Below are 18,937 nucleotides of genomic sequence, written 5' to 3'. Positions count from 1 at the left end.
TGAAATAATGATGAAGACAAAGCAGGTTCAACTTGGTTTAAAGCAGAAATGCAGGGGTACTCTTTTTACCTAGTGTTCCCCTGTACTGCTACCAAACAGAATTCCTAGCACTTGCTTGACTTCCAGTGTTTTTACCTTAATGGTAATTAAATCAGCCTAAACAGGTTGGGCTTGTCAGGTTTAACGTTAGAAACAGATAGGCAGGCATTTGGTCTAGGGATGGTTCCATTAAGTAGTTGGAACAACTATTAAAAAGAAATGAGCGTATGGACACAATGGACTATATAAGATCAAGCATAACAAGACAGCAAATAAACCCAAAACCCCCACAAACCAAACCCCAGTGGTTACAAACCAGAAGTTAATTTCTATTGTCAGAGCACTGCTGGCCACTTTCTAGAGGGGCCAACAAAAGAGGGTATCACAGTTCTGAGCATAAGGCAGTTCCCCAGCAAGCAGCAGTGTCCACTCTGTATACAAAGTTTTAGTAACACTACTAACACCTCCTTGTCAAGCTAAGTAGAAAACTTTTGCCTGTTATACATACACAAGTTGCAATCTAAGAAACAGAACCTGCTGCAGTAGCATGCAAAGACGCTGTTTCCAGCTGGGAAGCTTAAGCTCAATATTAAGATGATGCAAATTTTACACTCTTGGTTTTTTAAACGTCTGAAACACTGAAGAGTTATATCCAGAAAGGTGCGCATCCAGAACTGCTGCTTGACTGCTGAAGCGCCCAAGTTTGAAAGATGCCTCTCAAACACACAGGCTTCCTTGACATTTTGCAGTCACACCTTCTGGTCACATCCACAAGTTCCAAGTCAGAGCACTTTTCATATAACTAACTGCCTAGTGGTCATAAAATCAGAAGTGAATAGGTTTTTTAAGCTTTCTTTGCTACAGAGCCACGCAAAGCCGCAGCTCCTCCAAGAGCTAATGACAAAACTAAAACTTTGCCTTCAGTCAGGATCATCTCCTGCTAAAAGCAGCTCATTACGCAAGCGAAAACATGAGACACTTGGCATCAAAGGTAAAGCAAGGAAAAGGGAACATGACACCATCCCTTAATGGTTAGGACAGTAAGCCCGAAAGCCTGAGCAGAGCACACCTGGGATCCTTCCTGCTCCTTCAGCTATGCAGGTTGTTCTATATATTACTGTAAGCTTACAGCATTACTATTCTTCAGAGCAGAAGAGATGCATAGGCACAGTACAATATACAAATACACAAGATTTAAGACATGCAAATAATATAACATTACTTTCCCTATATACTTTCTTTGTCACACAGTATAAGGCATCCAAAGGAAAACAGGATTCCCAAGTTAAAAACAAACGAGAAACCCCAGCATCATTCAAAGGGTCGGGCAAAAAGACGAACCATCATTATCAGATTATGGCAGAGTTCAGACCACTGGAAAAAAGATGCAGGAGGACTGCTAAAAAAAACCTCTTTATCTCCAATACTTAGAGACATTTCTCTTTTAATCTGTTTCCTGTAACTCAGGATGTCCTGTCTATGGCTATAACCTACTAATAACCATGTCTTTCCCCTTAAGGGCACACTGTAGTAAACTTACAGCTGTCAGCAAGATCCTGTTGCCAAAATACCGTCAGAGAGAGTTTGGAAGTGCAGGCACACATTGCACAACATACTTACAACCTGCACATGCAAAGTAAATACAACAAACATTGTATATACTCTTAATTAACTGTCTCATGCACATGTTATAAATCTAGTCATATAGCAGGAAATAAGTCCTGTTACGCCTGGCTTGGAAAAGGCAGACACACCTGAGCTGATGACTTTGCCGAGTAACACTTTCAAACAGATGCAGTTTAAACTACTCCTGTGCTCCCCCCCCTTTCATCTCAATCATTTGCCACATTTCCCTTTTCCAGAGGTCATCACAATGATAATGAGATCTTGTGGAAGGGAACCTATGCCTGTGTATCAAAAGTCTCTGGCACAAATTTAGCTCAAACTCATCTTCAGTGGCAACTGATACCCAGACACTAGACTCTGTGAAGCAGCAGCAGAGGTGAAGAAACAGTTTTAGGTCAACTGTGCCATGGGGCACTAACGTCTAATATTAATGCACCAAAACCTGCATTTTCCCCAGAAAACAAACTGACTTTATGCAATTTGACTCTCACCCCCAGAGCACATCAGAGGAGTCCAAACAATGAATGTGTGTTAAAGTCAAGCTATAATCTTTAGTTTATATTTTTCTTACAACCTGTCCCTCTAAACCATCCAGGCTTATATAAGAAGCCATGGGGCTTGGGTGGTTTTCTTTTTTGGTACAAAATCTTACACAAAATTAGAGACATACAGTTTCAATTCTGAAAGCTTACCAAGAGGTGCTTTGAGGAACCTGCGCTCAATTCCTTGTTCTATCTGAAGCAGTGCAGATGCCAAGCAGTGGACTACATTATTAACTGGCTGAGGAGTACTTGTACTTGTTGATGCAGCACTTGGAACTTCAGTTTTTAACCCAACGAGTCTATAGAACAGAAATGTAGTAAATGATCATACTGGGTTTTCTCTAACATAGTTAGAATTAAACACCACAGATACTTGTTTAAGTCTGTATCCACAGTAGATTTTTTTTTTTGCTTACATGCATGGACTATAGACTTGAACAGATACTACACAGGTGTGATTAAGCTATCCCAGTTCTCAAGTTTGCTTAATTAGTTAATCTAGATAAATCATCTTTAGGGAACAAAGTTAATAATTGTATTGAAATATAGAGAAGATTTCCAGAAGACTGGATGCAACATCCATTGGCTAGCTCATGAGAAATTTTGTGAAGACTATAGTCTCGATAATTCTTCAGTGAAAACACTTCCAGTGGCGAGGTGTAGCCTTTTACAATACTTCCATCTGCAGAGGTTCAGCTATATGTATCCCCACAAATAATAAGATTATTTTAGAAATAGAATCTTATTTAGAAAAGAAACTAAGTAAAACCAAGAAGCAATTTTAGAATGTTAAATCAAGAACTGTTAACTTATACATCCTCATCCTTGGAGGATTCTTCTAAATTAACACTTCAAGTAAGGGGGAGGATGGGGGGGTAAAGTTAGGTTTCCAATAAAACAGCCTTTTTTTGACCAAAGACTAAGTAATCATTTTAAAGTGTAATTTTCCTGAACCACAAATATTAAGTATAGTGTAGGAGAGCAACTCACACGAATGAAAATAAAATTCAATTTCTACTGGGGGTTTATTAAAAAAAAAAAAAGGCAGCTCATCAGACTGTCTGGATTCTGCTTTATTCTGGTGAATGAGCAATGCTTTTGGTTGTCCCTGTTCTTTTTTTCCCCACTTAAAAGCTGTTCATTGTATTTTGCAGTCACACACATTTTGAGAGCCTGAAAGCAAACAGGAAAAAAAGCTGCACTGTTATTTACATTTCACTAGTCAGACTCCAAGGTCTTAATGAGATGCCACTAGCTCTGAGGTGGATAAAAAGCCCAGCATCAAAAGCAATCTGTCACATGATTTCAGAATACCATAGTCTTTCTTTTAATATGCAAGACATTATTAGAGTAAACTTTATTCAGAAATTTTGACAGAGTCAGTATCAAATGGAAAAAAAATGAAGCAACAAGCTTCTGCAGCTGCATCAGGCTGGCAATGGAGCAAGTGCCCAACATAACTGAAGACAGATAAATTTTAGCTTCTTAATTAAAAGAGTGGAATATTTCTATGTTGTGACTTTCATGAGGCAAACATCTGCAAATTGTGTCATTAATATAAAGCAGGTTGACCCCATCCTTTCTGCACGTAACTAGAGATCTCAGATCCAAAAGGCAGTGTTGTACAAAAATACTAATTCATCAAACTGAAATAAAAAGGGGAAAACCTTAAAGAAATTTCAATTCCTGTAATAAACAGAGCATTCAACAGCTCATCCAAAAGTACAGCTTTCATAAAATAAAAGTCTAATTCCTGTCTCAAAGAAAACCTTCACAGAATACACAAGCAAGTAGTATGTTAGGACAATGACAGCCTTCAGTGAATCTTTTTCCTGCAATATTTCGACATTCACACCCTATCAAGGTATACAATTAAATGCATTAAGTAAATTAAGGTAGAACTTCTGAAAACTAGGTAACTTCTAAGAATTAAGTATTTTGAAATCTTCACAGTTTCTATAGTTTGACTTACAACACACACTGATATGGAGACTCGCACATCTGTCTCAAAGAAACACCAAAACAAAGCCAACGAAACACTTTTATTGTAGCAACACTATATGATTTGAGGTTTCCTCTCTTTTACTATGTTGCAGCTCACTCTTCAGAAGGACAGTTATTCATGAAGTTGTAAGATATCTCTGTTTTGCTGCAGTGCTAAAAGTTAATGCAGACCATGGCCTGTTGCACTGATGGTTCTTACTGTGACACATGAAAAAGTGCACTGGACGGTTCAACCAATGATTTGTTACTATTCCCATTTTCCCTTTTAAGCACTCCCACTTCTTCCACAAAGTGATTGTTACTTCCCCCCCAGTAAGCAAAACAGAATTTGCTACATTAAAATTTTCTTTGCATTTTAAACATTTTCATAATGAATTCATGTATCTCGTCTGACAATTAACATCCACTTTGAGCAGTGTAATATCTGAATAGAAGTAAAAATTAGTGCCTTAGTTTTACAGGGTAATAGAACAGTGTCGTGAAAATATATGAAGTTATTTTCATATAAAAGTATAAATAATGTAATTTAAATATAAACTAATGCAAAAATCTCATGTTACAACTCAAATCTTAAAAAAATACCATTCCAAAGAATTTGAGGGTAAAAACAATTTGAAAGTTCAAAAAACAGAGCACTGCTACATAGGGAAGAGACATTATTTAAATCACAGCTCTTACCTGTCTTTCACAATAAATTTATCTTGATCATCAGTTTCCATTTCTTCAGATTCTTCATTCACAGTTTTAATTATACCATTTTCTTTGTTTTCATCATTCAGAAACTCATACCGCCCATGTTCTAAGGCTGCTCTCCAAGCCTGTCTGTCTGTAACCTGAAGCAAACATACAAATTTGAAGTTTCTGAAGAATCAAAGGGTACAAAACTTTTAGTGCCAATTACTGTCTACACAATTTAATTATGCTTTCAGTAAAACCTGTAATATGCAAGAGCTCTCATGTAAGTTACAGACTCACCGGCACCACTGTGCTTCTAGGTATTCTACAATTCACAAATACCTTAATAGCCCCCAGCGTTCCTTGGTAGATCCTGTCTTCAATGTCCAAAAGAAAGTCTCTAAGTCTCAGTTCAAGCTGCTTCTCTGCAGATACATGAGATCCATCATGGGCATACTGCATCCTTCCCCGTCCTGAAGGAGGTCTGACGTCACTTTGAGGTTTGTCTGTAAGAATACCAAGCAACTTCACGTTAGTGGACTTTGTTCCTTAAAGTAGCCACTGGTGAAGAGAACAATAGTAGTACAGGGCAGAACAAGCTAAACATACAGGTTAAAACCTCCCTTCTTATATGTAGTGACAGTTGCCAGCACCAACATCTCCACACCAACTAAGGATTCAGGTCCAAGCAAGCAGAGTACAATTTTAAGGGAAGACCTACAGATTAGCATCTACTCATCCCAATACACAAGATGAGAAATCCTTGTCAATTTAAAAGTCACTACTTTGTCTTAAAATACTTTCTAAACAAGTAGATAATCAACAATAACTCTGTTGTAAGTGAAAGGAATAAAGTCCATTTCACTTGACAACTCTTACTTTAGAAGAGAGCTCCTCAGCTTTCTTTCCTGCACAAATCTTTATCATGGCAATATTTAAAACAAGCTTATGCAACTGACAGCTACAAAAACTAACAGAACAATATGTAATCCCTTTTAAAAACCTAACTTTAAAACAAAACAGAAAGGAAACATGACACAGGCACAGACTAGACTGACTGTCCCCTCTAATTAAAGGTTTTGGGATAAAAAAGGAAGAAGACAAGAAGATAATTTATTAAAAAGAGCTGATGATGGGCTATCAAGCAAAAACCCCTTTATAAAATAACCCAAAATTAATGCAAAACCTCAAAAGCCAAAAAGAGCTAAAAGGATGCCCAGATACTAAATTAGTAGTTGCAAATCTGCATAGGTGGCAAACATTCCTATTCACAGGACCTACCTTAAATCCTAGGAATGCAGTAATGAGGAGGTATGTGCAAGAACTTGGAGGTATTTAATAAAAAGTTACCATAACACTGTTGTTAAAGAAGTACAGGATAAATTTCTAAGATGCTCTCAATTGCGGAAACAATTCCCTGTAAGTGAAAGTAACTATGCAAACGTTCTCAAAATGCATGCTAGCATATTCTGATGTCTGGACGTGGGAAATATCCTTTCTGGATTAAAAATATTGTTTTTTCTTGAGCAGAACTGAAACAGCAGCAATAAGCTATCAAGTGATAGCAACTTTATTTCCATTCTCTCCTGAATGAGAACTTAAAAAGGGAGAAGGGCAGCCTACAGCCTAAGAGCAATTCTCACTTGTCCTGCAAGTTATTTGAGTGAAGGGAACAGGGTATCAGTTGGAGTCCACAGCAGTAAAGCTCCTTCCAAAGTACAGTTAACACACCGCCACTTATCACTGCTTGTCACACAGAGGAAGCGACGCTGGTATTGAACCACTGAATTTTTTTTTTTGTTTCTGTTTAAGTTGAAAGCTACTTAAAAAAAAAAATTTAAAAAAAAATTAAAAAAAAAATCAGTGTTATTCTACAATTAGCAAGAGATGAAACATCTATGGCTGTGAAAATCAAGTTGCTTCAGGGCAGGAAGCAACATGAAATGGAACACACAAAATACAGATAAAGGTGCAGCAACTAGGAACAGAAGGAACCACACACATACATAAATTTATGAGAAAATTACAGAGATTTTCTCACCAAACCCCACAAACATAGCCATAAACCTCCAAATAAAGCTTAACTACTATGCAGAAACTCTGTCCCATACTAGTTTCCACTGAGAGAAATGGTAGATCAGGTATGAATTTACATACATGACGTGTTCACGGCATGCCCTGGCATATACATACTCCAGTAAAACAGAACTCAGTTCTGATACAAGTAATACTCCCTTGCCCCAATACAGCTAACATGAAGTCTTCACTGTAATTTTGCATAATTCAAAACAAAATGCAATTTCTTAAACATTCCTCCCAAAGGAATTAGTATGACCCTGCAGTATGCATTCCCTTGTTCACAATAGGCCAATAAAGGCTTTAGAAAGATTTTCATGCATTATAATGTTATGAAAGAGCATGTCCTACTCAGAAATCAAGATAATAGTAATTGCCTCCCTTTGCAGGGTTCTGTCTCCAGTGTCGTATCTTGTGTCTGCTTTCAGACTGGAAATGAGGACATCAGATGATCAATACTATGATTTACCTTTAGCAGATAGTAATCTTTATTCCCCAGTTAATCTTTTCCCAAAGCTCAAATTACTTCTAGAGATGTTTGTTTAAAAGCCAATCCCATTTTACTAAGCAGTGGGATAACTGAAAAAATATTGCTTTTTTTAGCATAAGCCACCAGAAAAATACCAAAGATCCATCAGAGAAAAACCAACAAAACCCCAAAATAAACCCAAATCCATTTTTCAGAGTGAAACAATTCTTAATTCTTATATCTTAGCAATTGCAAGTAAATGAGAATTAGGGGTTTCTAAAAATATTATATAGAAGTTAGAGCTGCATAAGCAAGACCAAGAATTTTTCATTTCATTTACCTGGAATATGGAATTTTTCCACAGGAAAACTGCCTAGTTGTTCATATATTCTACTTTTCTCTTGTAAAAGAGTTTCTTTTAAGGCACTCTCCCTATGTCCTCGGGAATTGAGAGCCTCTAGGAGTTGGTCCAGTTGCTCCCGAGAATTGTAAAAGCACCAACGGTTTGGTTTATATACTGGCCTTGGCACCTCTACGACAACACTGGTGTGTGAATCTTGGTCAATATTGGAGGTAGATTCAGAAGATTTCAAAGACTCTCCAGTTTTACTGAATACCTGAGGTTCATTTGTGCAAGACTGTATACTATTCTGAAAGGAAGAGGTTCGAGGCAACAACATGTCTTCCGTCAGACCAGAATAGTCCTCTTCTATAAACAATCCAGGAACAGAGGGGAAAATCCAGTAGCGTCGGTACAGACGATCACGACCCAATGGGGTGATATTTGTGCAGGCAGTTGCATTCTGAATCTTTTCTAACAGTTCCTTCTCTTTCTTTTGTTGTTCCTGCTTTAAAACTTCTTCATCTTCAGCAGTAAGAGGTTCACTCTTTTCACAAGCAGTCTCTTCTTGTCTTGTAAATTCTTTATATCCATTTTGCCCCCTCCTCCCTAAAAGTTAAGGGAAGAAGTATAACAGCAATGCACTTATAAATACTTTCCTTAACCAAAAACTCAAGGAAAGGGTGGGGTTTTGAGCTGTCCCTTTGTGATTATCAAAACTCACAGTCTAAGACAACCAGATTAGTCAAGAAGCAATACTAGTTTTGTTTAAGAAAAATTCAAGTGATTATTCCCCTTCCCTTGATAAAGGGGTAGCCATCTTTAGCATACTTTCAATTTGCAGAACCTAGGCCAAGTCTCGTTTACTGACATTGGCATTTTTAGCACTATAAAAAAAGCCTAGAATTTTAAGAAAAGTATGTTATAGAAGTACTCTATTATGATAAAGTGAAATTCTAGCAATTTCATTATTGAGTGCAAACTGGTCTGGATTTAATTTATCATACTCAAAATTACAAACTTAAGCCTCACAAAGGCCTCAAGCAATATTAGAATCCCTAGATAAGAAGTTTTATCACGAACTCAGTTACATTACCGCTTTTTTTTTCTCCCATATATATATACTACTATTATGTCCCCTAAACTGACACCAGCTGAATATACTCCATTTTACATTTTAGTTTACCAAAGAATAAGGTCCTGACAGTCATCTAGAAAAGTACATCTTATAACTGACACATGCAACAGTGAGCAATGCTGTTGGTGCTCCATTTGTACCAATTTCCAGTGTGACCTTCAGCTTCCCCAACTGCAGGAATGAAACAACAGTTATCTGCCATCCCATCACAATGCCTCAAACATGGGCATTCAAGAATCTTAAAATTCTATTTAAGATGAGAGCACTACTCATAACTTTGTCAGGCAACAGCCTGGGTTTTAGACAATGAGGAGTCCAGAGATCAAGTAACGGAAGAAATTGGAGCGTGAAAGGACATACAACCCAATGCTGTAACAACATCAGGACAGCTCGATGCACTTAAGAGCCCATTATGATCTTGTTTGGGTGGGATTCTTTTGGTTTTGCTTGTGGGTTTGAGGTTTTTTTCTCCTCTTTTCCTTTAAAAAGTTTACAAGAAAGATTGATACTTTATAAAAATTTACTATAAACCCCAAGAACTTCCCAGGTGCATGCATGTGTGTGTGCATACATGTACACAAATGAACAAATCCATTATAGTATTACCCCTTCTTCGTTTTTTGTTTGGTCCCAACTCTTCTTCATCCTCTGTCACTGTGTCCGCATCTTGCTCTTTATGTTCAACTTCTTTGCTCTCTGTACTAGTATCAAGGTCTTCCCGTTCCTCCTCTCTGACACATAAAAAAATAACCAAAAGATGACTAAGTGACCAGCCATTAAAAGCTGAATAGAATGAAAAGAAAAAAAATACACAATATGGCACTTTCAACACAAACTGCATTTTCCTCTCAGAAGTACTTAAGCTAGTAGAACACCTATAATGCTTTAAAAAAAAATATTTTAAGTCATATTATATTAAAACCCAAAAGAAACCCACTGAACTGTAAATGGAAAGTTCCATATTAAAGACAAGAACCTGCCCTTTGGGATTCACTCTTTCATTTGAAGAGCATTATTAAAATCAGACCCTTTGTCAAGATATTTTACAGTATAGTTCTACTGAGCTCAATTTTTTTCATGACTAAAAAAATGCTTCCTCAGTAAAATGTACACTGTTCTATAAAATGCTTATTACATATTTTTCCCCTCATGTAGCAAATCTAATGAAAAACCTAAAGAACTACATGAAATCATTACAGGATAATATTCCTCCCCCAAGTGGAGTTGCAAAAACATAGCAAAAATCTGCCTTTGGCCCATAAGTATATTTGCTTGCAAAAAGTAAGTAACTAACACCCTTCCTCAAACAGGTAAAGATATGCTGTTGTATTTCCACTTTGCTTTTTTTTTCTGTAATCAGATACAGCTGCACCTGCACAAATATTACCACCTGAAGCCATACAGCTTCACTAACAGAATGAAAAAATCTTAGTTTTATAGAAATCACCTGGGATAGCATGGCATTTTTTTTAAAAACAAACAAAAACTACTATTTAATTTGATTTATAAATTGTCACATGAGATCAGTATTATGTAGCTCAGATCAGACCAGTTCCACATACTAGAATGGTCTATTATAATGATATTCATAAGTCTGAAATCAATGCAAGACAAAGTAATACAAAAAACCACCCCAACATTTTGTATGTTTCTCATGTCAGTAGCTTTTTATAGACTTATGAGTATAATAATAATGAGTTAATTTTAAAAATAAAAGTCTCTTTCACAAAGCAATTCTAGAACACTAGGAAGAAAAATGAAATCAACATTGATGACTACAGACTTAAAATATACCTTTGTATATGACTGAGAAAATTAAAACTAAGTAAGGAAGGTGTGGCCACATCACTAAGTGCTCTATCATATGTATCGCAGTAATAGCATGTATCATACCCAACAGATACTTCTACCACAGCATTTCTTTGCTCCTCTTCCTTCAGCTTTTCTTGTTTCTCTTTCATTTTTAACTCTTGTTCTTTTAACCTTTCTTCTTTCCTCTTACGTATCCTAATAGTAAGAAGGATATAAAAAACCAATTACAATTAATCTAGTCCCTGACCTGTCTGCATCTATTTTCTTTAATACTACAGCATCATCTGAAAAAACAACAGTAATGTGGGACAGCACAATGCAAGGTTTCACTCCTCATTGTGAAAATCTAGGGGTCTCAGGAAATCACCATAGAACACAAACACTACTACTGGCTGTCACATACCTTTTGTAGCTGAGGAATTAATCTAATTTGTTGCAATAAAATTTAGCTTTCCATATCCTAGTTTTACCTTGCTGCTGCTGCCTCTCGCTCTTTGCGATGCTGTTCCGCTTTTAATTCTCTGAACTCTTGTTTTGCCTGTCGTAACACATCAACAGAGTCCTCAATGAAATCTCGAGTGGAGACGAGAGTCAGAAGTTTCCCACAGAGGGCATGAAGGATCTTCATCTTCTCTCCTAATAAAATTTAGACTTCATTATAAAACTGATAAATAAGCCTTACGCTTACACACTCCAGACTGGTGATTTGCTCTCAGTTGAGAAAAAATGAACAGTCAAACATTTGTACTGTAAGTGTACCAGATGAACTTGCTAAGCAGCATTTCCTGAAAAAGATGTGCTTTGCTCAGAGTTGTAAGCCTTTATTTTTAATTTATTAACTTTAGGCACTGTAAGAACTAAAATGCAATATTATTTTCAAAATGGAGATAAGTAACAGTAGGTAGTATTTCTTTTCTCCATTTCCAAATAACAAAACAGACCTAAACCAGAACAGCAATAAAAAGCAGGGGTGGAATGAAACACTCAGATGCTTCTCCCAGAGAGATCCCCTTCTGCAAGTAAAACTAACATTTTTCCAAGTGGGATTTTAAAAAGCTACTCAGAAGTAATGAGACTGCCTAGCTCTGCAATCTCTGATCTGCTTGTAGGGGCCAGAGCATAGGGGGGTGGCTGTTGGTCTAGGTGGCCTCCAGAGGTCCTTTCCAATCTGGATTATTCTACGATACAGTAAATTTCAACCATTATTGATCTGAAGCAGTTACAAAACCAATCACCCTAATAATCTCTAACATTTATTGTCTTATATTACCTGGCAACAAATCATACACTGAGGTACTTGAAAGTTTCTTCAAGAGACCAGGATTACTTAGTCTCAGCTCCATGCAAGCATCATCAGTAGCATCAAACCCTCCTCGTTTCTGGTAACGGTATTTTGCATTGGCTGATGTTACATCAGCGCCTGACGCTAGAATGTGAAGTCTGAGAATCTCAGAAAGAGTGCAGCTATCAAGATCCAAGTTTTTCAGATTGCAGCCTACAGTTGAGAAGAATGAACAGTTATTTTATATAGGCATTTAAAGGTACATGCGTATTTAAAAATGTGCTTTAAACAGAGCAAATTAATAACAGCAACAAAATAAGAAGTGAAACCCACACATACCCTGATGTAACTGGGGCCATGCAGCTGCCAAAGTTGCAACTGCAGACAGTGCAGATTTTGTGGGGTCTGTATCTTCATCCAAAGCCTCTGTTAAATCTTTAAGGAAATAAACACTTTATTCTAGTGCAAATTAAGACTTGTACTGTGGAGGGGAGGAAAGCAAGCTTGTTTTTTGTAAATTGCAGACAAAGCAGGAAGAGGGCCAAATATTTACAAAAGCATCAATCTATTCAAAACTCAATTCAACATCCAAATTAAGATTTACACGTCTTTAAATGCAACTAAAAATCCAACTACAAGCTAAGGACATGCACCACATGCTATACACTGTTTTTGCTATGAGCTGTTAAAGCAACCACAATGAACAAAACATGCAAAATGGCAACATAAAAGGCAGCAAAAACAAATCCGTAAACACGCTTGAAAGCAAAACCAACCAACAATGCAAGAAAACTTGTATTTCATTCTCTCAAATTAACTGTTATTTCCTATCATCATTCTGCTTTTTTTGGGAAAGGCCATCCAAACCAATCACACATTTTGATACTGGTTATCACTATTCACTGTATACTTTTAATCTGTAACTCAGACATAACCTTACTGTCTTGCACAAATACAATTAATAAGGCATAACAAAGAAACCATATTTCACCAAAACAAGCATCTGCACTTCATAAGGAGCATCACACATTAGCAAACTGACCAGGAAAGCAGGGCAGTGAAAGGGAGAAACAGCAAAATTCCTGTTTCTTAGACAAAAGTTTCCTTAGCACTTACAGGTATTTCTCCAGAGGGCTGGCAGACTTTTTTACAGTGTTGTATGCAGTTTCATCAATTTCATTTTATTCAAATCCAAATCATTAAGCAGTTACATAGCCACCAAGTCAGTAAAGAGCCACAAAACCAGACTTACATAAAAAGCAAATCCACAAGTCTCATATGATGATTGATGTTTGACAACTGTCACCCAGACACTGCAAAAGTAACCTGTGCACCTCGCCTCCCACTGTATCTGTATAACACAGTTCGAGAAAGTACTGCACACACCAAAACCTGTACACCCATGGTGTTTGCTGTTGCAGAAACACTGTTGGTACAAAACTGCAGTGAGCAAACATGCTGACTACTACTAGTTTGGTTATCCAGAATTATAAAGCCAAGAACATGTAATTCTTTTACAGGAAAGAAGATGTCTAAAGGTGACGAGACATGAAAGTTCCAAGGCAAGTCCCAGATAAAGTGCCCTTCCCACAGCTCAGCTAAATTAGAACTGGCAGATTTTTTGCAATTGCCAAGCCCGTATCATCAAATTAGAACATGAAAGTTACAATTTTTCTGATCAGTCCTATGAGTAGTAAAGAATCTAATCAACTATTCTATGATTACCTGATAATGGGATCCTTGCTTATATTGCCCAAGCAATACTCTTGAGTAGTTAAAAGATACCATTTAATTGCTAAATGCAACAATAATTAACATTCAGTTTGAATTTCTTAACACCATATCAAATCTGTAACTTTATTAAATTAAAAAGAGCCGACTCCACTGCTGAAGATACTGCCCATATTTTATACAAAGGCATTTTATAGACAAGACATAAATCTTAAAAATGAGAATATTCCTAGTTTTCAAGGAAGGAATTAAAAGAACTCCCTGTACCTCACATATCTGTCTTATGGGGGCACCACAGGATTCAACTGACCTCAAATGGGGAGTGCTCTGACGTTCCTATCTACTGCTAATGAGATAAAGATTAGCAAAAGGGTCAAAACTTCTCCTTTAATTAGTCAGCAAATCTGGCAGTCCATAAACACAGGACCACATAAATTTGGAACAAAGCCTATACTTTCTTCTCATCAGTGGTTAGCATACAGTAGAAACCTCTGAAAAAGTGGGCAACTTCAGCCTTAGAGTCCAAAGGCAGAGGGACTTCAAGATCCTTTACTGGAAAAACACAGAGACAAGGTAGCATCTGGGAGTTACAGATGCATACTTTTGAGTCTTGAAGGGCAATGAATATTGAATTCTTGATTACAGTCATGCTGGGGGGTTTTAAGTTTTAATGCAGCTAGGTCCAGAATAATTTTTTTTTTTTAGCTAGGGACCTTTGAGAAGATTTAGGAAAATGCCTTGGTTTCCTGACCCTCAGGAGAAACATCTCACAGTGCTGAAGGAAGAGCAGGAAGGTGAAGACAAGTTTTCCTCACCTCCAAAACATAAGCAGTGCTGTTAAAAGCTTATTATGCTTTGCTGGATATAATCATAGCAACAATAAGCTTGTTTTTTCTCTATTCCCCCCAGAACCCACACTCCATGCCCAGTTTAAAGCTTTAATTTCAGACAACAGAGAAAAAACAAGTCCATTTACATAGAATAACCATGCATAGTAAGACAAGGTTAAACAAAGGAATGCCATAAATCATGCAGTTTAAAAGTTAATTCCAGTGGAATTTCAGTTTTTCAACAGTAAAATTAAGGATCTGACCTTTGGTCTCAGCATCAGCTATTTGATCTTTGGCCACTTCCTCTTCCTCTTCGGCCATTGCCTGAAAGATGGCAGTCAGGAAGAAAAACAGCAATTCACATAGTGGGCCTTCAGTGTCATTTCCTACAAGAGCTTCCTCTAAAACTTCTGTGAATAAAGTTTAAGAAGCGTCACTTTTGCCGCAAAGTTGGAAAACGATTATGTACTGAAGAACGAAAACATTTTTTTCCTTTAGGTATAAGTTACTTTTCCATCATTTACTGCAAATATTCCTAAGGTGATGGGTGTCAGAAACATGGTGTCCCACAAAACATTATTTTCTTAATATATAACTGCAAGGGTAAAGTACAAGTAGCCATTTTAATATGTAGATTAACAACTTCTATATTGAAATTTTGATTTTTATAAACATTGCAGAAGTTGACCATGAAGAGCAAACTACATTGATATGCACATGAAAGCACTGACATATTAAAGCTGCAGAGAAGATTTTGTAGCACAGGTACTTTGGTGCACCTAAGATGTTTGGCTGTTTGGTAGGAGAAGCAACACCAAAAAAATCAGGGCACCTTTCCACATAAATGACAACTTGCCTAAAGTCACTCCTTCAGGAAATTCATCTTGAAGATCAAAAAGTTCCCCAAAAGCGTACAGAAACTCCAAAACCATCAGAGCATCACCAAAGATCTCAGGAGGAAGCCTTGTCTTCACTGGCACTGGAACAGGAAGTTCCTGCAATCCAAATGGGACAACTTAATATTGTCTTTGGTTTCTGCAGAGTACACAACTGATTAAAACGACAATCTACGATTCTGTCAGGTTTCTTTACATTTTACTGAAAGTAGTTCTGCAAGACACAAACAGTTATTACAGTAACATCTGTGGCAGTACTAACTTTAAAAACTGGCATGCATGCAACCTGGATGATATCTCAACCTTTTGGGATAAAAACTTATTCATGTTCATGCAGATGAATGATTTTGTATATTTGTTTAAAGGAGCTCAAACCCACTACAAGTTAAGAGCACCGGCTGCCAACATTTTTTCTTTAAACCTGTTATTATTTCACAAGAGTTTTGTATTTAAGTTTGCTGGAACTGCACAGACAAGCAAAAATAAACATATTCTTAAAAAGTTACTCACTATTGCTTGCGAAGACAAGCCAACAAAACCCCAACATGTTCACATAAAACCACACCCATCTAGTAGTAGGATATGCAAGATCATGTCTAATGATTGTTTTGGTATTTGTTTTTTTTGCATTGGTAAGGCAGTTATGATAGCTACAGACACTTTAAAGGGAGCTGATGTAACCATGTATCAAGACCACTTAACAGAGACACCACTTCCAAATCGGAGACAGGAGTTTGCAATACCAATTCTAATTTTTCAATTTAACATCCTGATGTAAGTCTAGGGGACAGAGTCAAAAAATTTCAATGAAGATGGCTCCTTGCCACAAAAGTGGTAGTTCACAAACATCAATGAGAAGAATGCCACAAACTCTGTGCTTTCAGAAGAACACAGTAAGGCATTTCACATATTTCTGGAGAAGGGAATTTTTTGAAAAGCAGTTCTTACCGAAACTCATCTTTATTTATAGTCTTGCCAATTTTCACTATAGTGGTACTACTTTCCCACCCCTCCCTTTTTCTTATCCAACTGAAACATAGCAGCACTGTTCTGCTCAGCTTTGTCTTGTTTTGGCAATGCTCTTCCCTTTCTTGTTTCTTCTCCCATTCTAAACATAGCCAAGAGTCTCATCTTCAAGGGACTACACAGCTCTCCTTGAAAACACATTCAATTCTCATACTGCTCTCAACCAGTGCTACCCCTTAACACTCATCCCACTTGTCCTCCTTGTACTTCTTATGTTTCCATGTGTATTCAAATAAACCCCATCCTTGTGTTTCTGACAATTTTTCCTACCTTTTCTATCCCCTGCCAAAATTAATCATAATAAAGTGTAAATAAATACATACCACTAGACAATCTTCTATTATGTACAACCGCACAAGAATATTCTTGTTTAAAACATTATGCTCTTTGGGAAGTAAATTCTTGTTACTTTCTACATGTTTCCAGGATCATCCAGAAAGATGCTCATTAAGCAAGGATACTGCTAGAGTATAAATCACAAGAACGCCACAGTCTTTCTACCTTTTGCAGCCAAAGAACTTCATTTCACTACTCCAGTCTTTTAAGTAACACAGGTCTATTTGAGGTGACCACATCGTGTATATTTAACAGAAAAGTCAGGCATGCTCAAAACCCTCCACACTAAGGTCAGCGCTTTAAGAATACATCTGTTCCATGTTAAGACTGGGAACAGCCTGTCAAGTTTTTCTGGAGGGTGAAAACGCTGATGATCCTATTAGCATCACCACTGGGAAATACTATATGACTGCAGCTGATGCACAACCTCCTGCATTTGGATCAGATCTAGATCCACCTCTGCATTTGGGAATCTACCTTGGGACTTCAGTCATACCTTAAGATCATCACACTCCATATCCTCCCGGGGCTTACTCCATTGTTTCAGATATTCCACATATTTTCTTTTTTCTTCACGCAGCTTCTCTCTTTCCTGAAATGGTGTCACAATTGTATATAAAATATGGTCAGAATGCCCTATTACAGTTTCTAGAATTGCATCACTTACTATCTCAATCAAAAAATAGTATAAAATTTAAATTAAATTAATGTTGGCGGGTTTTTGTTGTTTGTTTAGTTTTGGGGTTTGTTGGTGGGGTTTTCTTTTTTGTTTTGATTTTTATTAATGGAAGCAGATGAGGGAAAAAAAAAATCTAATAAAAGTATTTATGCAAGCTGCCACAAAAAAAGATCACCAAAATAGGTAGTGGATGTGGCAAAGTACAGTGGAATAAATAATTTCTTTGTATTCAAGGAGACAAAAAGTTATTTAGCAGTTTCCATCCAAAGAGAAAACACAACGAAACCCACAACTTTTTAACATACTGTGAATCTGATCCAGTACAGTCTTTAACATTTAAATAGAAGACAACCATCAAACCAAATACTATCATGCATTACTGACAAAAAAAAAAAACCCACCACATTACTTCAGAAGTTCAAAGAGAACTTTTTGCGAACTAAAAGTTTAATATAGAGAATCTTATCCACATAAATCCATGTGATCTTATAACTGCCTATTCCTCTAAAGTGCATTTCTCTGACTGAAAACAGTTAAAGGAAAGTAACTTGAAGCAGACAGCACCTAAGAAACAAGTAAACTAAAAAACCATTGTACTGTTTCTTATGAAATATATAGACTGCAAATGCATTACTTTTTCCTTTTCTATTTTGAGTCTCTCTTTTTCTTCTTTCTTCTTCATCCTTTCTTCTTCCACAATCTTCTTTAATTCTTCTCTCTTTTTTTCCTTATCTTCTTTCTCCTTTTTCTTGGCTTCTATAGCACTTGCCTTCTCTTGTTTTAATTTAGCTTTTTCAAAAGCTATAAAAGAGAGAAAAAAAAAAAAACAGAATAAACCACAGTTATTTTTTCTTCTACAAAATGTTAATTTTATTTATGTGTGCTAAATAATCTGATGTTTTTATAATTACCGTATGAAGAAGATAGTTATGAAGACTGAATTGTTTCTATACCAACCAGAAATTCAATCACTTGAAAGTTCTTTACAGAATCAGAATTTTGAGCCTGTTACACATTTTACAAGGTTGTCAACACTGTAACAAAGTCAAATTTCTGTTTTACGAGTATACAGAAGTTTACTACTTGTTTATCTACTACACTTGGTTTCTATCAAGTGACATATAAAGATAAGAACTGATTCCAACCACATATAATTACAGCAACATATTTCGTATTTAGTATGACTACTTAATAAAAGCATGTCAAAACTAGGTATCGCATAAACCCATGAAATATCTGCGACAGTAAAAACCTTTAAATAAGTGATCTTTAGATATTTAATTATTGCTGAAATGCTGAAAAATCGGTATGTTTGAACCTACTTAGCATTACAGTGGGATTTGTGTAAGTTCCACTTTTTACACAGTTTAACTGGAACTCTAATTGGTAATAAATGTTACTGCCTGAGGAAACCCCGATTTCTTTGTAGATGTCTG

General features: G+C 36.6%; 1 protein-coding gene across 4 annotated transcripts in view; it reads right to left on the bottom strand.

Annotated features, from left to right (window-relative positions):
- Nucleotides 1–18,937, bottom strand: part of BAZ1A (bromodomain adjacent to zinc finger domain 1A) — a 61,480-nt gene that overhangs the window by 10,570 nt on the left and 31,973 nt on the right. For 2 of the 4 annotated variants that reach the window (XM_057428676.1, XM_057428675.1), the window contains 13 exons: nt 18,136–18,302; nt 17,319–17,414; nt 15,421–15,559; nt 14,828–14,974; nt 12,343–12,438; nt 11,992–12,216; nt 11,192–11,357; nt 10,803–10,916; nt 9,516–9,640; nt 7,772–8,380; nt 5,229–5,392; nt 4,890–5,044; nt 2,358–2,506 (listed from right to left, as the gene is read on the bottom strand). In XM_057428676.1, coding sequence (XP_057284659.1) covers nt 2,358–2,506; nt 4,890–5,044; nt 5,229–5,392; nt 7,772–8,380; nt 9,516–9,640; nt 10,803–10,916; nt 11,192–11,357; nt 11,992–12,216; nt 12,343–12,438; nt 14,828–14,974; nt 15,421–15,559; nt 17,319–17,414; nt 18,136–18,302 — 2,352 coding nt within the window. The remainder of the gene's footprint in view (nt 1–2,357; nt 2,507–4,889; nt 5,045–5,228; nt 5,393–7,771; nt 8,381–9,515; nt 9,641–10,802; nt 10,917–11,191; nt 11,358–11,991; nt 12,217–12,342; nt 12,439–14,827; nt 14,975–15,420; nt 15,560–17,318; nt 17,415–18,135; nt 18,303–18,937) is intronic. The other 2 variants (XM_057428678.1, XM_057428677.1) reach the window with 2 other exon arrangements.

Source organism: Pezoporus wallicus, unplaced genomic scaffold (assembly GCF_028554395.1).
Source record: "Pezoporus wallicus isolate ANWC-B61680 ecotype Strahan unplaced genomic scaffold, APGP_CSIRO_Pwel_v1 contig_3486, whole genome shotgun sequence".
Classification (NCBI taxonomy): Eukaryota; Metazoa; Chordata; class Aves; order Psittaciformes; family Psittacidae; genus Pezoporus; species Pezoporus wallicus.
Note: the sequence above shows the minus strand (reverse complement) of the source record. Positions and strands in the feature narration are given on the sequence as shown.